Here is a 19,113-nt window from a genome sequence, read left to right as displayed (position 1 = left end):
AAGTGTTTAGGTGTGACCCCATATTATATGGTTTTGGTAAATCTAAAGGAAAAAGTCTTCAGAAAATCTTATAGTGTGTATGGCCCATAAGACTTTCATGCAACTTTTGAGGGTTAACATTGAAGTCTTTGGCCCTCAAGTTGCATGAAAGTCGGACCAAAGTAGTGCATGAACTACTTTGACATTGTTGCAACATATATGCATGGTTATCATTGGAAGACATGGACTTTGAAGTCTCACAAGTGTGAATGGACCCTGAAAGTCATAAGAAAGTCAAACTCCAAAGTTGCACTGAAAATCGCACAACTTTGGAGTTGGCTAGTGTGCACCAAGCCTTAAAGCTTTTTTTTTTTCTTTAGCACTAATAGCGATTTCCTATACAAATCAATCTTAATTTTTCATTTCCTGGAAACATTACTCTGGATTGGTTGCCAGGCAGAAACTCCAGTGCTATGCCCATTTTTGTCTCTTCCAATGAAAGGCTTGGTGTTGCAGCACAGAATCAGGTGCAGCATACACACAAGCAATCAGTGGGAAGACAAGAGCCTGCACAGGGCAGTGATCGCATGCTGTATGTGTTAGCTAGCAGGCTACATTGTCTTTCCATTTAGCTCTGCTCTACAATTTTGCCTTCCAAAGCAACAGTCTACAGTGGATTGTTTAAAAAAAAAAAAACAGTAATGTCTTATTTAGGTGCCTAACTGTACCCAAAACAAGTCATTTCAGACCCCCATGTGCAGCTGAAGAAAGACCATTTGGCTGGGATATTCAAATCTTCGGTTTGTAAGTAAAAACAAATCTATGTAATGTGGAGTGTGTGCAGGGATTGATTTTTGGCTCTAACAAATGACCAATGTTTGCAAGCCATGCAGCGGACTTCAGTATTGCTTATGATAAGTGGATAGCATAGGGGTGTCCTTGTAAGTCTCTTGCTGGACATGCACTAGCCGAAAATGCGTTCCAAAATCTGTCATTTAGTTAGTTAGTTTTTTGTCCAGTTAAATGGCACAGATAGAAAATCGGTTTTAAATTTTTAGAGCTGAAAAATCGAAGGAACAGTTTGGAAAATTCTGCCAAACGAACAATAAATTGAAAAGTTAATGTGTTTCTCGCGCAAACTGTTTGCCCTAGGCATATGTGACAAAACGAATGAAAAACTGATTCATTTATGTCTATTGAGTGATCTAGCGATCAAAATTTGGTCAATACATAATGGCAAAATCATTTGCTCTCACGGCCGAGTGTTTGTTATTCGAAAACGGGTTTGAACTATTTTTCGGCTAGTGTATGGCCAGCATAAGAAGGATATGAATGTTGGGGGCTCTTTTTGGAAGATGCTGGGATAAATCCCTGTGATCCCTGAAATGTTCCCTATAGGAAAAGCACAAACTCGTTTTAAAATAAGGTGGCATGAAAGCTTTTTCTGCAGAGTGGACAAGAGGCTCATCGGTCTTCAATTGAGTGATTCAGTTCAAGAAGTGATAATGACCTTTTGCGTGAAAAAAGTCCTGTGTGGTGACTCCATTTATCTACTGAGGTAACCTACTAGTAGGCTTAAGCAATAGAGATGGCCTCGGGCGTGTTCGGGATCCCACTAGGAAGCCTAACATGGCTAATCACAGGCAGTGCGACATTGCCCAATCTGTGCAGCTGCAGACCGAGAAATGTCTCACTGCCTGTGATTAGAGTGTGCAGTGTCAGCTTCCTGATGAAATTGGGCAGGTGGGATACCAAGCCCATTCCTATTCATCAATAGTAAAAAATAGAAAAGTGACGGCAGAAAAAAAGATTGAGTGGCCCATCAAGTTTGCCCATTTTATTTATTCATTTTCTCCCATTACATAGTTATAGTAGATAAGGTTGAATAAAGACATCAGCCCATCCAGTTCAACCTGTATAGGTGTGTGTGTCAGTGGCCTTAACCCTTAAAATGTTATGTTTTTTTGTCTGAGTATAGATAGATATGTTTGAAACAGTGGCGTAACTGCAGGGGTTGCAATTGAAACCGGGCCCCATGCTCCAGGGGGCCTGTGCGGCTCCCCTGTACACCTGGATAGGAGGAGTGATGGGGTCAGCAGGTAGAGAAATCAATCTCCTCCTTTTTTTTCCTCCTGTAGCTGCAGGAGGAAAAAGGAGGAGATTGGTTCCTCCTGTATGCTGCCCTGGCCACTCCTCCTATCCAGTTAACTTGTGTTCTGGTGTCTCTGGGCTCCTGTGTGCTCCTCTGGTAACCCCCCCCCCCCCCAACGTGCTCCGTCCCCTCTCCTGCTGGTGGCTGCAGGGGATGTCACAATGGAGAACCAGAAAGGGGTTGATAAATATGTAATTTACCAGCTCCTTCCTTTTCTGAATGGACAGAGTCATAGTCAGTGACATTGTAAAAAAATTAAATAAAATGATAAAAAATAATGCAATTAAAATACCAAAAAATAAAAACTACTGACACCAGTGGGTGAACTTCCAAGATTGCAAAGGTCACACTTGCAACCGAGCCCTGGCATTCCACCACCGTGGGGAGGCCCCAAGATGGCAGGAAGGGGGCCACTGCGGGATCGTAATAAAGGGCCCCAGGATCAGTGGGAAGAGCTCCAGGCTTGAAGGGAAGGGCCCCTTCATGGTTTCTTGCACCGGGGCCCTGAAGGTTCTAGTTACGCCTCTGGTTTGAAACCATTTACTGTTGACTGGCTCGGAAGTTTATTCCAAGCATCAACTACCCTTTAAGTAAAATAATACTTTCTAAGATTAGTTTCCAACTCCAGTTACTTTGAGGTCATCATGTCCCAGTGTTCTTGATTTAGGTTTCATATTGAAAATACTGCCATCTTGAACCTTATTCACCCCCTTGATGTATTTAAAGGTGCTATGAGCAGGAAATCTAAAGCAGCCAAAGTTCAGTTTATTGTAATGAAATTGGTGTCCCCATTAGGGAGATTTGCTTTTTATTTATGTTGGTGGCAACTTTCACAGGGCTAAAAGTAATGGAAAATCCTAACTTTTAAGTTTGTCCCCAGAGAAGGATTAGAAACAAAATCTTCCAACGGATACACTTGTTCCTGACAATTATGCGGGGTACACATTGAGAGGTTTTTTTTTTTTTTGGGGGGTTGAATGAACAAAACTGAGGCACTTGGGAGGAAGTCGCTGTACTATGCGAGTACTGGTCAGTGCTTGCAGCCATTGACTGCAAGTGCTGATCAGCAGCTGGTTTTCCAGCATCCCCATTTGACAGAAGCCGGACAGGCTGCTGTATCATGGGCCGAATGTCAGGCAGTTTCTGTTTAACTGGCTGATACTCAGCCTGTGTGTACTAGGCTTAAGATGGGTCTCCAAGTCGCAACACCTGGGCCAAATCCAGCCTGCTACAAGCTTTTATCTCGTTCCCCTGATGTAAGAAGACATTTTTCTCACTTTAGGGAAATTTCCTCTTGTATCCTATTGTGTCTACAGGACAGAAAGCAGGGGCTGACTAGCAACCCTCAGCCCAGGGGGCAAGTACAAACCAGAAGCCCATGGTGCAGCGAATTGGCCCCACTCCCACTATCCCTCTTCCCGGCCTCTTCCTGATCCCCACTCCAGGTACTCTCTACTCAACTGGCCAAATTAGAGTTCCTGACCTGGCCAGCAGGGGGCGATTGGGGGAAGCTGGGACAGCTCGATCTGAGCTGGCTGGGGAAGGAGTCTCCAGTGGTGCATGGAACTGGCCTCTGTTAAGACAGTTTACACTATCCATGCTGGAGGGGAGGCCAGCACTATGTCCTTGTATTTATCCTGCTCTCAGTAGGTCACTGGTGGAGACTTTTTTTTTTTTTTTTTTTTTTACTTCTCTTCACTAGACATCCTTTAGGCATGTCTGTGGCAGAAGTGGTGCAGCCTTTTTATGGGGCATCAGTGGCCCAGGGGGCAATTGCCTCCTGGCCCAGTCCTCCCCTGACAGGAAGTGAAGGGAATGTTTCTTAATGGGACAAACTATTTCATACAATGTATGCATTTTGTATGGGAGTCTATCCTTTTGTTGTATTGCACCTTATTTTTTTTTCCTTTTTATTACGATCACAAGAGGTTATAGGCAGTGACAGGTACTCTTTGTGGAGGCATCGGAGGACTGTTAGACAAGTTATAGCAATTCAAGCAAACTTTAGATTTATCATACTCTTTTCTAAATAAATGGCACTGCTATACACCACACAAGGTGCCGTGCACATGAAGTGAAAATGTCCCTCTGAAGATAATGTATGCTGCTCTAATGTAAAAAAAACTCCCAATTTCATTGTCTTTCCACAGCCCATTATCTCTTAGAGGAGGAAATATGGATCCTGGACATCACACTGCATTCTTACTGGCTATTCTCATCTGCATCCTCCTGCTTCTCCTGGCTGTGTCTGCCCTGCTGATGTGCTACTGGAGGTAACCCAGAATTATATGTTAATCTTTGTAAGCTTAATGTCAGCAGTTGTGCAGTTAAAGGGGAAGTCTACCTTAATCGCTAAATCTACAGGCATCCACGATCTAAAACTAAGCTATCTAGCCCTGTTAAGAAATCGCTATACATACCTTTTTCTGAAGCCGCTCCAGTCCGGTTCCATGCTGAGCTGTCAGTGATGGCTTTGCTGTGTAGGTGGGTGCAGAAGAGCCAGCAGACAACAGAAGACTGACAGTAACTCTAAGGGGGAACGACGTCACTTCCCATTAATTTCACAGCCGTTTTCAGCTGTCTCCTCTGCAGAGATTCCACCGCTGGAGACCAGACCAGATTGGCTTCAAAAAAGGTATGTATAGCGATTTCTTCTTTACAGGGCTAGATCAGTTGGTGTAAGATTGTGGATGCCTGTGAATGTAGCGATTTAGCGTTATGGTGGACTTGGTCTTTAATGTTCATATTCCAGGGGCTCCTGCAGATAAGTATCAGTAAATACATTCTTTGTACATCACCATATATAACCTTGGTAATACTTGTTCTTACTGTTAATCAATTTACTGAGAGATCATTCAAACAACACAGGAAAAGCCGCTGATCTCCCCTCTTCTAGCAGCGAGGTGAGGCACGAATACCAAGGTGCTGGTCGGATCCGCCATCCAGTAATCAAGTATCCAAGGAGAAAAAGTGACCGCACTCAGAGGTAGTTGAACTTGGAAGTGCATCAAACAGACATGGACACGGTTAACGCGTTTCATGACTCTGTGGGTCGCTTACTCGTTAACCGTGTTCATGTCTGTTTGATGCACCGTTGTTTTTCATGAATGGGAATAAACACTTCAAGTTCATCTACCTCTGAGTGCGGTCACTTTTTCTCCTTGGATACTTAATCAATTTACTGGTTTAATTTGTTTTTGACTTGTGGGTCTGTGTCTAGAGCAGTAGGAGTAAACCCATCTCTGCCCACTAATATTGGCCTTTCCAGTGATTCTTCCTGCTCTTTTGTCAGATGCAGCTTGCACAAAATACCCAATGCTCCTGCTATGGGGCAGTATCTGACCACCTCCCATGATGCAGTGTGAAGGGCCACTAGGCTCGATCACTGTCACATGATCTGCAGTCCATCTAGGACACCAGCCACCACCAGGTGTTTTGGGGACGACTGTGACAATGAAAGCAGAGGACTACTGGAGAAACCGGCATGAGTAGATTCAACAGGGGGAACCTTACTGTCACTTTCCCCTAAATGGTAAAAGTGATGCAGTATAACCTGATGACCAACAACAAATCAGACAGTGATGCTTATAATAATACATAGGATAACACAAAGGAGCCATTGAACAATCTTAAAAATAACACACAATAATATTATTGATTATTTATTGGAATATTTTAATGGCCGTGGTGTCTTTAAGAGGAAACCCTAAATAGAAAATCAACATGGTAAATGATCAATATAACCATCCTGGGTAAAACCAAAATATCAACCAGAAGACAGTCACGTTTTCAGTCCAGATATACTGGATGACTAAACAAACACCATGATGAGGGCTTGACAAAAGAAGATGGGTGGATGAGTGGGAGCCAGGGTCCAGTCCCCAGGAGCTAAGGCAGAGCGGGAGGCAGCGAGTTTTATAGGCACTGCAAACACGGGTTGATAGTGCCTGCCAATTTAAACCAATGGCAGCCTGTTGCTATGGGATGAATCCTCCAATCACCAATGGTAACCTGCAAAGGGAGGGAGGAAAGTTTGCCCCTTTTTCCTATCCCATGGGGCCCTGCTGAGGGCTGGGGACCCTTGCATTTTAGGTAAAAGAAAATTTAGAAATCATGTAGCATAGTTTGTAATAGAAGGTAGTGCTTGCACAAAGGACATAATTGGTTAGGTGTTTCTATTGAGCAATACAGTCCATATTCAGTATCTTTCACATTTAATGTACAGCCCGTTTTTTTTCTATCATTTCCAGGAGAAATGGCTTCAAATTGGCAAATCGAACATCATCCATGAGATTTGGAACACTGGTAAGAGATCAGGCAACATCTATGACCAGTTTTACTTTGAATGCAATCAACCCAAAACGTCACCTACAAAACGATCCTGAAGAGTCCCAGACATTTTCATTGCCGATTACTGTGGATCGAAGTAGCCAAAAAAGCAAATGTGTGACTTCCCGCCTTTCTCAGGACAGTCATATAATGAGCATCAGTGATGAAGAAGGATCAAGTACTTCAATAGTTGGCAAACCGGTACGAAAAAAAAGTAAGGCCTCGGAACATTATTCAACACTGCAGCGTATGTTGTCTGGGGCTTCTATCTTTGGCGGAGTAGTAGAGAAAAGTTCAATGTTCAATCTCAAGTCCAAGAGACGTAGCTCTTCCCTGAAAAGTGGAGTGGATGCAGATATCTCAATGATTCCCTTGGAGTCTCCAGTGCATGTATCCTCCAAGAATGCTGACCAGTTCCAGTCTGCAGGTACACCGAGAGACCTTAGTCGAAGCAGTACTGTACTGTGTGAAAATTCCAGTGAGCAACAGTTTACTTGGGATACTGCTGGCTTGTCTGATCTAAGCAGAAACGTGAGGCATAAAGAATCCTTTTCACTTCCCAACACTTTAGAAAGAAAAACTGAACAAGATTCCAGCAAGCAGAACATACAACTAGGAAAACCAGATTTCTTGCAGCCAAAAGCCTGGTTTGTATTTATGGGAAATAGGCCTGTCTCTGAAGGAGCCCAGCTTGAAAATGAGCTTAATAACGTGACCAGCTTAGACTCCGGGGTTGACGTTCTAGAGCCTGCGGTAAGAAATGGATTTGGTGACCTCAAAGTTGCACAGATGCCAATCTCTACCCAAGACACTGACTGCCATATCCAAAATGGATCAAATGAAAACCCAGAAGAAAATAATGGAGATAAAGAAAAGCAAGATGAGTGCCTGGAATTGCACATCTCTCACCAGGAAGCTGCAAGAAAGCTGAATCCCAGATATTACGGTAGAAGTTTGTGGGAGAAAAGAGAAGAACGTCCATTGATTGGAGTTAATTAGCAATGGGGCTAGTTTTGACAATTCTTTAACTGTAGTCTGCCTGTAAGTTCAAAAACTAGTTTATGTTGGATCAAATATATCTAAAGACAATTTTTTATTATTTTTTTTTCTTAAAGTTGAAAAGTTTACCCTGTCAGGGTGCCTTTTTTTGCCTTGGGGAGATTATTAGATTATTCCTCCCTTCCTGTCTTGTAGACACAACAGGAAGTGAGGGAATATCTACAAAGTTGTTAACAAAACAGATGACCAATGGAAGATAAAAAAAATTCTGTTCCAGGGACAATGGTCACCAGGGAAAAAAGAGGATTAAACACCTCCTGTTGTGAACTTTGTGGCTGATAGGTCATGTATGGCTTGTTAAAGCTACAGTAATTACTTGAATGACCTCAGCAGCTTTTCTTAACCAGGGTTCAAAGGAAACCCGATGTTCCTCCAGACAACATTTCTGTTTCAGAGATAACCCAAAAATTGGATAGTTTTCTTTCACTTTCTGTTCCAGGGACAATGGTCACCAGAACAACAGCGAGAATTAAACAGCTGACTGGATTGATAACCCTTCCTTACTCTACAAAAAAATGGTTTTATATACACTTTCATGCATTTTATACATTTCAAGCTAAACAATGCACATCAGCGGCTATATTTTTATTCTGCCAGATCAATCCTTTTATATTTTGATTAGAACAGTCAAGACACTTGCCCTGAAAGAAACATGGAGACTGCTGTTCCTGAGCCCTTCTTTGAAATTGCTAGCTGCCTGGCTGGCGTTTTTAACCCTTTTTTGTATTATTAAATTCAATCACTGACCACTGACCATGAAGATATGTGCAGATTTGTCTTAGCCTTGCCTGGCCTGCATACTTGCTCTGGCTGAGTGACTCAAAGCGGTGAAGCTAGAGGACCAGGACAACAGCCCAGGATTTCCAGACAAATTGGAACTTTAGTCACATAATTTGGTCTTGACAAATACATAACGTTTAATTTTTTTGAGGATTCTGTAATTTCTGTGAATTGAGTACACAAGGGGCCATTGTCTTGACTCCCCCCTGTCATAAGATGCAAGCACTTGTAAATATATCAAAATGTTGTATCCAATGCCTTTTTTTTAATTTGCAACTTTGCCTGGATATTGTCATCTGCTTTAGAATCAAATATTTAATGTGTTAACTTTGTTGCTTTAAAACATGGTTATTATTTATATACAAATACTTAACATGGTATGCTTTTTTTGTATGTCTTTTGTTTCTGTTATATTCAATAAATTTTAATTCCGAAGATGGTTGTAGCTTAATGGTGAAAAATGTATGTTCGATGTTCTAAAATGACTTTCCGTAACCAGAAATTGGACGAAGGGTATATGTAGGGTACTATCCTTCTCTGGCAACTCTGCTCCTCATCTCAGAACACATGATTTGTGTTAACATTGAATATTTTTTGAAGGCTGTTGAATCGCTGCTAGAAGAGGGGAGCTCAGCTGCTGAGAGAATCAGTGCTTCTGCTGTGAACTTTGAGACTGATAACTAATTTACCGCTTGTTTTAAAGATTTGTACTTTACATACTTAAATTACCTTTGCAGCCTTTTTCAATCAGGATTCAATGGAACCCTAATGTTGTTCCAGAGCTTGCTAGGGGTTCCTTGAACAATGACCAATTTTCTGCCCTCCAGAAACCACTGAAACCTATGATCTTTAGCTAAGGAAGGGAGGGGATCCTTCCCACTGACCAATGCTAATGTAGTAGGAGCTATAGATATAGTGATTATTAGAAGTTCTCTTCTAATAGGTTATTTCAAGGGTTTCTCTGTTGCAAGGTCAGTGCTACCTACATGGGTATATTGTGGTATAGTTGACCACATAGATGGGCTGAATGTGTGTGTGTGTGTGTGTGTGTGTGTATACAGTATATTCTGTTGGAATATAGTAACACTGCAAGATATTTGGGGGTTACATGTATTGCATCAGTTAGGTTTATTGTTATAATCCATGGGTTTTTCAGCTTTTACAGGATATCCTTGTAAGTTTTTTTTTTTTTTTTTTACTCCTCATGGATTTATACAACAATAAACACACATGCTTTAATGAAGCTATGAGCAGCCTGTGCTATCGGAAGAGATCAACTCATTAAAGCAGTATTAAAACCAAAAATATAATATGTTGCAGCTTTACACTCATTAGATGTGGTGGCTGCATTGGCTTTTTCCCCTCTTCTTCCCTTTTTTTTTTTTTTCCCCCCCTGGTGATCGAACCAGTAACGCACCACCTGTATTGGTGTGCCCCCACTCTGCATGATGGCGCACCTTTTTGGACAGCAGCATAGTGAGTCTGGGAAAAGGTTAGTGTTTGATGTACTAGTAGGTTTTAATACACTAACAAATTAAAGCTGAGCTCCAGCTAACACTTTTTAAACAGCAACAGTTTTTTTGTTCCCCCCCTTTTTAGAATAAAGGATTTACATGGGGGGGGGGGCTGATCATTGTAAGTACAGAAAAATGGCAACCATACTTAGCCTTTGCAGCAAGGTGCCTGGAGGAAGCCCATCCCTCCCAAGGCATAGGGATGCATGTGAGGCCCAGCAATGGCAGTGAAGGCATCATCCAGTGCGTCCCTGCATCCAATTAGACCAACTGTACAAACAATGGCAACCACCCTAACCTATAACTAGTCTTTGCAGCAAGGTGCACATGGAAGAGAAATGCACATCACAAACAAATTATTATTATTTTGATTATTTGCGATGTGTCTTGCCGCTCCATATGCACCTTGCTGCAAAGGCTAGTTCTAGGTTGGGGTGGTTGCCATTTGTTTGTAAAGTTTGTCTAATTGGGTGCGGGGATGAACTGGATGCCTTTGCTCCCATTGTGCTATTGCTGGGCATCACGTGAGTCCCTGTGCCTTTTTAAGGAGGCTTGGCCTCCCTTCAGGCACACTTGCCCTTAACCTAGCCATGGATGTATGTGCTCCAACTGTGAAGGCTCTGTACATTTAAGAGCTAGGACCACAGTATATGCAGAGGTACCTTGACATAGGCACTGCGGCTTATGCATGCATTTGCAAACAAAACAAATCTGTTTTAAAACGCAAACTGATAGACAGGGTCAATTTGATTGTTTTGAAGGCTGCCTGGAAAGTGTCCTGAGAAATCGTTTGTTTGCAATTATCACTGTAAATCCCCTTGCCAGTGTTGAATGGTTTCTCATCTGCAAGAGAGCTTGTTCTTTTTTGAAAAACAACAAACCTACCTGATTACAAGATGAAAATAGTAGACAGCCCGAAAAGAAAACTAATACTAATAGTGCTTTATTTATAGTTGCTACTTTTTAATGCCTGTTGATAGAACAGTCTTTTCCGGTAGAACAAATTGGAGCAGTTGAACAAGCTTTTGATTTTATTGAAAAAAAAGTTTATTTTTGTTTAGGACCAAAAGCTGCAATGACCGATCACTCATACCAATATCCAGTGTTCATAGGTATCCTGCAGTCTGTTAGGATATCTGTTAATTTTCTCATTATCCATTGAGTATTTTCTATATTGATCCAGAAGATCCTTTGGCACTGTATTAGCTGGCATATAATAAAGTCTATACATCATGGCCACTACAAAATACTTTACATTAGCAAGGAAGCCGTTCAATATTTAATTTGGCACTATAGGTCCCACAGTAATGTGAAGGTAAACCACAATACCAATAAGCTTGTAACAACTGTCATTGGAAGATTGAATAGAGTATCAGCTTAAATATGGATATAAATCAAAAGCAGAAAGTCCAAATGTTGGACTGGTTATAGGCCACCAATGACCTGAGCCCCTGATACAGGGATTACAATGAACTGATTGGAGAAAGCCTGTATCCAAGTGCATCGCTACAGACTCCACAGAACACTTTGAATATTTCAGGATGGTTCAAGGCTGCGGGACAGCTCCAATAACCGCTTCTGATTATCAATGACCTTCATGCGCTGGATATAAGCCCATGTAGCTGCTGGACTTCTAAAGTTCACTGAATATTCTGAACCTGTAAGGAAGAACAAAATGAAATTGTTTTAATACACCAAACTCTTTAAAAGGATTAAAAGAAAAAAAGTCAAAATTCTTGAAGTAGCTCTGACACCATTACTTTACTGCAGGTTTTAAGAGAGACACTGAAAACTTTATGGACTATTAGACAGGTGTCAAGATTTTACCCTTTCTCCAATAACCCAAACATGACTCATGAGTCCATAATGTTTTTGCAACTATACTTCGACTAGCCATAGCCCAGCAAATATGTCCCATGAAATACAGACCGTGAGATATTTCCAACTTTATTTTTAGTTTTGAATAGAGTGGGTGGTGTTACAAAAGGGAAAATTGAATACTCACCTTACTGTAGTTTTTCTATCCTAGTGGCTATCCATGGAAGCATACATATGGTTGGTCACTCTGCCCCCATCCAACCCACAGGACCACTTTAACCCCCTAAAAATGAGAACCGGATTTCCCCCAATCCATTCTTGTAACTAGTGTCCAAAAACTGATGATAAAAAAAAAAAGGGCGTTGAATGCTTCCATGGATATTCGCCAGGAAAGGAACATTACAGAAAGGTAAGTATTTAATTTTCCTTTTCCTGGTGCCTCCATAGCTGCATACATTTGGTGAATAACGCTCTCTCAGGGAGCGTTGCTACAAAAACCTATTTAATTGAGATTACAAAACAGAAAGCTGTAATGTATTTCTCCCGAAATCTCGGGATGTTGGCAAAGCTGGATCCAGGCTTTAATGTCACATGAAGGTGGTGAATGAAGACCAACTCGCTGCATGACAAATAGTTTCTGGGCAAACTTTTGCCAAAGCCACCCAAGATGAGGCAATCCACCGAGTTGAGTGCACAATAATTGCCTGTGGTACTGGAAGACCACTAGCCCGATAAGCCTTGTAAATTAGCCATACAATCCAGCTTGCTATGGTTCTCTTGGATGCCCCTTCCTAGGACCATTAGCAATAACAAACAGGTGCTGGTCTTTTTGGATATACTGCATTCGTTCAATGTATCGTTTTAGGGTTTTAGCCACATCTAGCTCAAGTAGCTTTAATGTGCTAGGATCCTCTTCAAAGGCTGCAGGAACCAATGGAACTTGGAGCTGGAGGAACAAATGGAAGATGATACAACAATGGAACTTTGGGTATGAACTGGTGGATAAGTTGAAGTACACCCCTATCTGGAAAGAAAGTAATATACAGTTCTTGAGCTCTTAAGGCTTGGATTTCCGAAACTCTGAGGCCTGAGGTGATTGCTACTAAGAAAGCAGCCTTTAGTGTAATGTCTTCCAGAGCACAATCATCAGTTGGTGTTCATGGAGGGGCTGTAAGAGTATTTAGTACCAACGGGAGATCCCACTTCGAGCAAAGGGTCCTCCTTGGGGGTCTTAATTAGAGCCCATCTGGTATCTGTCAAAGCTGATCAGGCCGAGACTTGCCCTTTAAGGGTGCTAAGACTTAGCCCATGTCTAGACCCCTCTGCATAAAAAAGGAGAATGTCATGAACCCCTGGCTTCAATGGGCCAAAATGGTTAGTTTCCCTGAACTCTAACAATTGTTGCCAAACCCTTTAGTAGGTATTGGTGGTGGATGATTTTATGTCTTGAAGCATTGGCTGAATTACCCTGTTGGAGCACTGCAGATCCACTGTATAGTTAAAGTAGTTGTAAAAGCAGAAGGTTTTTTTTTTAATCTTAATGCATTCTTTGCATTAAGATAAAAAGCCTCATGTCTGCAGCAGCCCCCCCTAATACTTACCTGGTCCATCTAGACCTAGCGATGTTGCACGAGAGATTGGCTTAGACAGCAGTGCAGCGTTATTGGCTCCTGCTGCTTTCAATCAAAGTCAGTTAGCTGATGAGAAAAGAGAGGGGGTGGGGTGGGCCATAGCTTCCGTGTCTGAATGGACACAGGGAGCTGTGGCTCGGCTCAGGTGCCCCCATAGCAAGCTGCTTGCTATCGTGGCACTCAACAGGAGGGAGAGGCCAGGAGCACCAAAGAGAGACCCAAGAAGAGGAGGATCCAGGTTGCTCTGTGCAAAACCTTGGTACAGAGCCGGTAAGTATAATATGTTTGTTATTTTTAACTAAACATAAAAAAAAACTTTAGTATCACTTTAAGGTGGTCATGTGGGTTGGATGGGGTGGAGCGACCAACCATATGTATGCTGCCATGGAGGCACCAGGAAATTCTGTTGATGTGTAACTGCCGACTGTACCCTTTTCTAAAGATTTCCCATCACTTCCTGTTTTGGCGGCTATTGCAACGTGTAAAAATAAGTAATGGGAATTGTCCCTGAGACATAAAGGAGGCCTTTTTTTAAAAAAGAAGGTTTTTAAGGGAAAGATTAGAGCCTCTGTCAGGTTTTTAATGATGTTTTGTGTCCCCATAGGAAGCATAAGCGTAGATTACGAACCTTCTTCTAAAAAGCTTTTTTGGCTATGTGTGGCTCCGAGTTCCAAACTTTACATGTCACATAGCTTTGCATCTGTCAGGAAACCAGTAAGAAGTAACCTGCTATCTGGTGGAACCAAATATATGAGCTACACACATGGAGATATTGCTGTTCTAAAAAGGAAATTTATGTTTGTAGTGAGCCAAATGTCCAAATGTGTTGGAAATGTTCAGCCGGATAATGTTCTGTGCATTTTGAATGTTTTCTCTCCTGAAAGAAAATTTGCTGATTGCAGTGAAGTAACGTTTTCTATCATTATGAGGACCAGGATCAAAGTGTTAAATGGGATCTAAACCTAGCCCTGACTCACACCAATGCTGCTATGAAGTCACGCTACTTCAGCGTGATTTCAAAGCTACAGATCAGTGTGATTTGGATCTTCAATATCATTCATTTAAGAAAAGTCAATAAAATCACAAAAAAGTAGTGCAGGGACCTTTCATGGTTGCTGCGACTTGAGTGGCAATGATTTACATGGTTCCATTGCCAGCCATGGGGTGCAACTTGTCGTGCGATTTGTCATATCTTGTAAAATCGCAAGACAAATCGCACTGGTGTGAACCAGGGGGATGCACACTAGAAGCAGAAAAAATGGCAGAACTGCTGTCAGAAAAAGCAGCATAAAAATAATCATAGTAGCTCACATTGTACATTTTTTAGGAGAGTTTATGGGAATTTGTTTTTATAAGCATTTTTTTCCAAAACATTCTCCTCTGCTTTTTTTTTTTAATATAATCAATGTACACTTGAAAATGCCAAACTCTCATAAAAGCCGCGTTCAGGCGCATTTATGAGTGTTTAGCATTTTTTCTGCCCAAAAATATGCCTCTAAACTCCCTAATGTGCATGGACACACAGGATAACATTTCGCTGCTTCTATAGGTAGTTGGAAAAAAAAAGGGAAAAAGCAGCATTCTCAGGTTGTTAATGCATTGCTTGCTGTGGGGCACTCAAAAGGAGGAGGAGCCAGAAGCTCCAGCCAGGGACCTGAGAAGAGGAGGATCTGGGCTGCTCTGTGCAAAACTACTGCACAGAGCAGGTAAGTATAACATGTTTGTTTTCTTAATAGAAAAAAAAGCATACTTTACAGACACTTCAAGCTCAGTTTAACCACTTCTCCCTGGGTGGACGTCATATGACGTCCTTAAACTTTGCGGTAGTGTACCGGGATGATGCCTCTAGCTAGAGGCATCATCCTGGTACCGTGGTTTAGAGCCGATGGTTGGCTTTCCGTCGATACCGACCGATGCGGCTCGGGAGCCGCTCGATCGTTACCTGGGGGGCGGGAGGGGACGACCCCCCCCTCCCGCCGCCTTCCGTTGCTTTTACTGGGGCTCCCGTCCCACCGGGAGCCCCGAGCACCCAGCCGGAACGTCCGCCGGCTGGATGGAGTCCCAATCAATGCCGGAAACGGCTTTGATCGGGTCTCCGATGACGTAACCCGGAGGCGGCGTCCATGACGTCACTCCTGGTTTACTGTGCTGCAAAAGGCGGCAAATTTGAAAAATGGCTGTATGCAAAAACGCCGTTTTCGGCGTTTTGCATACAGGGAAGTGTAGTGGAGGGGTCTAGGGTCTTTTAGACCCTCGATCCCTCCATAAAGTGCACCTGTCACTACATATTGGTGTCACAAGGGATGTTTACATTGCTTGTGACAGCAATAAAAGTGATCAGATTTTTTTTTTTTTAAACTGTAATAAAGTTAAAAAAATAAATAAAATAAATGGGAAAAAAAAAAATTTAGCCGCCCCCGTCACCGTTAGCTCGCGCACAAAAAAAAAAACGTATACGGAAGTCGAGCCGCAAATGAAATCGCTGTTCAAACCACACATGTGAGGTATCGCTGCGATCGCCAGAGCGTGAGCAATAATTTAAAAAAAAGAGCTACACACTAACTCTAAACTGGTAACCGTTAAATAAATTTAAAGCGTCGCCTATTGAGATCTCTATTGACCGTAGTTTTAAACCGTAACATGTTGGGTATCTATTTACTCGGCGTGACATCATCTTTCACAATATACAAAAAAAATGGGCTAACTTTACTGGTTAGTATTTTTTAAATGCAGTGAAATGTGATTTTCCAAAAAAATGGCGTTTTAAAGACCGCTGCGCAAATACCGCGTGACAAAAAATATTGCAACGACCGACATTTTATTCTCCAGAGTCTTTGCTAAAAAAATATATATAATGTTTGGGGGTTCTAAGTAGTTTTCTAGGAAAAAATACTGATTTTAACTTGTGAACAAAAAGTGTCCAAAATAGGGCTGGGGCTGAAGTGGTTAAAAAATGCTTTCAAGTCTAAAAATGAGTTAATATAATTTGTTTTTATATTGCTTCTATGTTATTCTGTGAACTATTTAATTTCCCATCATATTTTCTAATGTAAAATGGACATGAAAAGCATTTTAGGTTTAACATTTAATGAATAACTGCATTAACCAGTGGTTTTAATATATGCCTGGAGCTCAGCTTTAAACCAGCGTAAAAAGTGATTTATACATATACATGTTTTAATCCAGTTTGGATTCTTTCCAGTGTTCAAACATGTGCCTCTAATTGTAATAACTTGTACACTTCATTACTAAACAAATATTTGAAAAAAGTATAAGCTCTACCATAAGGCCATATGTTGAGTTTAGGAAGCAGCTCAGAGATGACAAGTAATGTAGTAATCCTGTAGTAGTTTTCCCTGACCCAATTACCCAAACAGTCACAGTTCCTTTCAACACCAGCTAAACCTCAAGGCTCTCCCACCTCATTAAATCAAACTCCATTAGATCATTGCAGGTAAATTATATTTTTACTGTAAAATATTTTTTGAAGCACAAATGTCAACAGCTTTCATAATGATTGCATGCATCATAGTCTGCTGCTATACAAAAATGTACAAAAACATTTTATCCTTGTATTAAGTTATGATTATATTCAATAAAAAGTTGAAAATATTCTGTAAACATACATGCAGACATCCGGACTGCAGCAGCATCCTCAAGGAGATGAATAGGCCGAGATCGAAGTGGCGACAGAGGAACTGTATATATGGGTGAAGAAAATAGTCATTGTTTTATCTCTTTTGTATTGAGAAACACAGATTTCAGCTGGTACATACTGTTGCTGATGCATAGGATGGTACCTTCACAGTATAGAAGAGGTAAGATTTCCAAATGTAAAACATTCCATAATTATTTATGTTGACATTATCATATGTGTGTAAAGGATTGTCATAGATGTCAGTCCTCTTTTTTTTATAAATGCAAAGAATACCAAACTGTCTGGCATGGATAACAGGATCTGGGTGTAAAGCGTGGACAGACATTGGGGAGATATAATTATTTTGTTGGGAGTGGGATTTCCTTGGAGGAACATGCTTTGTAAGGCTCCATTCACACCTGAGCGTATCGTTTCAAGGCATTTTTTGGGGGCTTTCTTTAGGCGTTTTTTGCAGGTGTTTGGAAGTAGGCATTGACATCTGGCCAAAAACGCTTGTAATCTGTTAAAAAAGAAGCTCATGCACTTTTTTGAGCTTCAGGCATTTTGCTTCAGGTGACAAAACGCTCATATGTGAACAGGGGCCATTAAAATGAATGAGATTTTGCTTGTTGGGCATTTTGGAACTTCAGAGATGAGTGTTTTACAAGCTGAAAAACACTCAAATGTGAACAGGGCTTTAAGCTAAACTCAAAACTGGAAGGCTGCATCCTCCATCAATGGAATAGTACATTGCAATATGTTTGAATAATATATAGAATAGGATGTAAACACAGATTTAAAAGTTTTTGTCATGTATACATTTAACATACCACACTTCAACATACCTCCTTTTTTTAGGGACTTTGAAGGCAACCAACCATAGCGGGTTGACTAGCTGTCAAACCCATGGCTGTAGGGTTCGACAGCTAGCAGCTGGAAATACCACTTTGTATTGTATATGTGCTATCATGTTGTGTACTTTGTATATGTTTAAATATATTGGATTGCCCAATTAAAATTTACTGAGGCTGTACATTGAAATACAATCACTAATGTTTTATGTTATTTGTTTAAAGAAAAATAGTGGAAAGCAATAATAAAGAATGATTTATTTTTAACTGTAATATTGTTGTATTGGTTGTGTAGCATCGCTAGTGTGTGGTAGGAGTGAGTTTAGGCAAACCATACTCTGACTCACATTGAGGCTCCGTTCACATGTAGGCGTTGGCGTTTTTCAGGCGTTTGTTTATCGTTTTTCAGGCGTTTTACAGGCGTTTTTATAGGCGTTTTGGCAAGCGTTTGCAAGCGTTTTACAGGCGTTTTTTTGGGCGTTTTTAACAGGTGTTTTTGGTGACCAATGGAAAAGCAGAGTGTTTTTTTTACAACATTTGCAAAGGAACCTCCCAGGGACCTCCTCCTCTGCATTGGACCTCCCAGGGACCTCCTCTTCTGCATGATCTTTTTTTTTTTTATGGTTCTGGATATGCTACAGAGCTGAAACTTCACAGGTACACCTTTTAGACCCCCCAGACACTAAAATTAAAACTAAATCCAAAGAAATCTTTTTTTTTTTCAATAATTGGCTCTCTATCAAAAACGACAATTTTTAAGAACTTTTTTTTTTTTTTTTGCCTGATTCATAGTCCCTGGGGCATGATCCAGAACCCTAGGCACTTTTTAGGGGCATTTATTGGGGTTTAGGGCTTCAAAATAGTGTTTTTTGATTCCATATATATATCTACATTACGGTCACCTTGGCATAGCAGAGTCAATTTACCCTAAACTACATTACGGTCACCTTGGCATGGAAGAGTTTGGTCACCCTGGCATAGTAGAGTCAGTTCACCTAGACTTCGTTACGGTCACCTTGGCATGGAAGAGTTTGGTCACCCTGGCATAGCAGAGTCAGTTCACCTAAACTTCGTTACGGTCACCTTGGCATGGAAGAGTTTGGTCACCCTGGCATAGCAGAGTCAGTTCACCTAAACTTCGTTACGGTCACCTTGGCATGGAAGAGTTTGGTCAGCCTGGCATAGCAGAGTCAGTTCACCTAAACTTCGTTACGGTCACCTTGGCATGGTAGAGTTCGGTCACCCTGGCATAGCAGAGTCAGTTCACCTAAACTACATTACGGTCACTCTGGTATGGCAGCAGGCTACGGCAGAGGCATGCCAAGGGGGTGGAGACCTGGGTGGAGAACTGGGTGGAGAGCTG

The 19,113-nt window shown here is 41.4% G+C and overlaps 2 protein-coding genes across 2 annotated transcripts in view; one reads left to right on the top strand and one right to left on the bottom strand.

Annotated features, from left to right (window-relative positions):
- The first annotated feature begins 688 nt into the window (after positions 1 to 688).
- On the top strand, positions 689 to 7,525 carry LOC309547311 (uncharacterized protein). Its single transcript, XM_082247145.1, has 3 exons — positions 689 to 783; positions 4,282 to 4,404; positions 6,382 to 7,525. The coding sequence occupies exons 2-3, from the start codon at positions 4,307 to 4,309 to the stop codon at positions 7,457 to 7,459; spliced, it is 1,176 nt and encodes a 391-aa protein (XP_082103271.1). The 5' UTR covers positions 689 to 783; positions 4,282 to 4,306; the 3' UTR covers positions 7,460 to 7,525.
- Positions 7,526 to 10,912: 3,387 nt separating this feature from the next.
- The window catches only part of RAPGEF3 (Rap guanine nucleotide exchange factor 3), a 154,287-nt gene continuing 146,086 nt past the window's right edge, over positions 10,913 to 19,113 (bottom strand). Inside the window, exons 26-27 of the mRNA XM_082248510.1 lie at positions 16,889 to 16,960; positions 10,913 to 11,471 (exon numbers count right to left, since the gene is read on the bottom strand). Coding sequence (XP_082104636.1) covers positions 11,350 to 11,471; positions 16,889 to 16,960 — 194 coding nt within the window. The 3' untranslated portion in view covers positions 10,913 to 11,349. The remainder of the gene's footprint in view (positions 11,472 to 16,888; positions 16,961 to 19,113) is intronic.

This window comes from Pelophylax lessonae, assembly GCF_965119305.1.
Source record: "Pelophylax lessonae genome assembly, chromosome: 2".
NCBI lineage: Eukaryota > Metazoa > Chordata > Amphibia > Anura > Ranidae > Pelophylax > Pelophylax lessonae.
The sequence above is the reverse complement of the archived record's forward strand: the minus strand, read 5'-3'. Positions and strand labels throughout refer to the sequence as shown.

Coding starts and splice junctions, on each gene's coding strand:
- LOC309547311 (XM_082247145.1), top strand. CDS start 4,307: ATGGATCCTGGACATCACACTGCATTCTTACTGGCTATTCTCATCTGC. Junction 4,405..6,381: donor CTGCTGATGTGCTACTGGAG/GTAACCCAGAAT, acceptor TATCATTTCCAG/GAGAAATGGCTTCAAATTGG.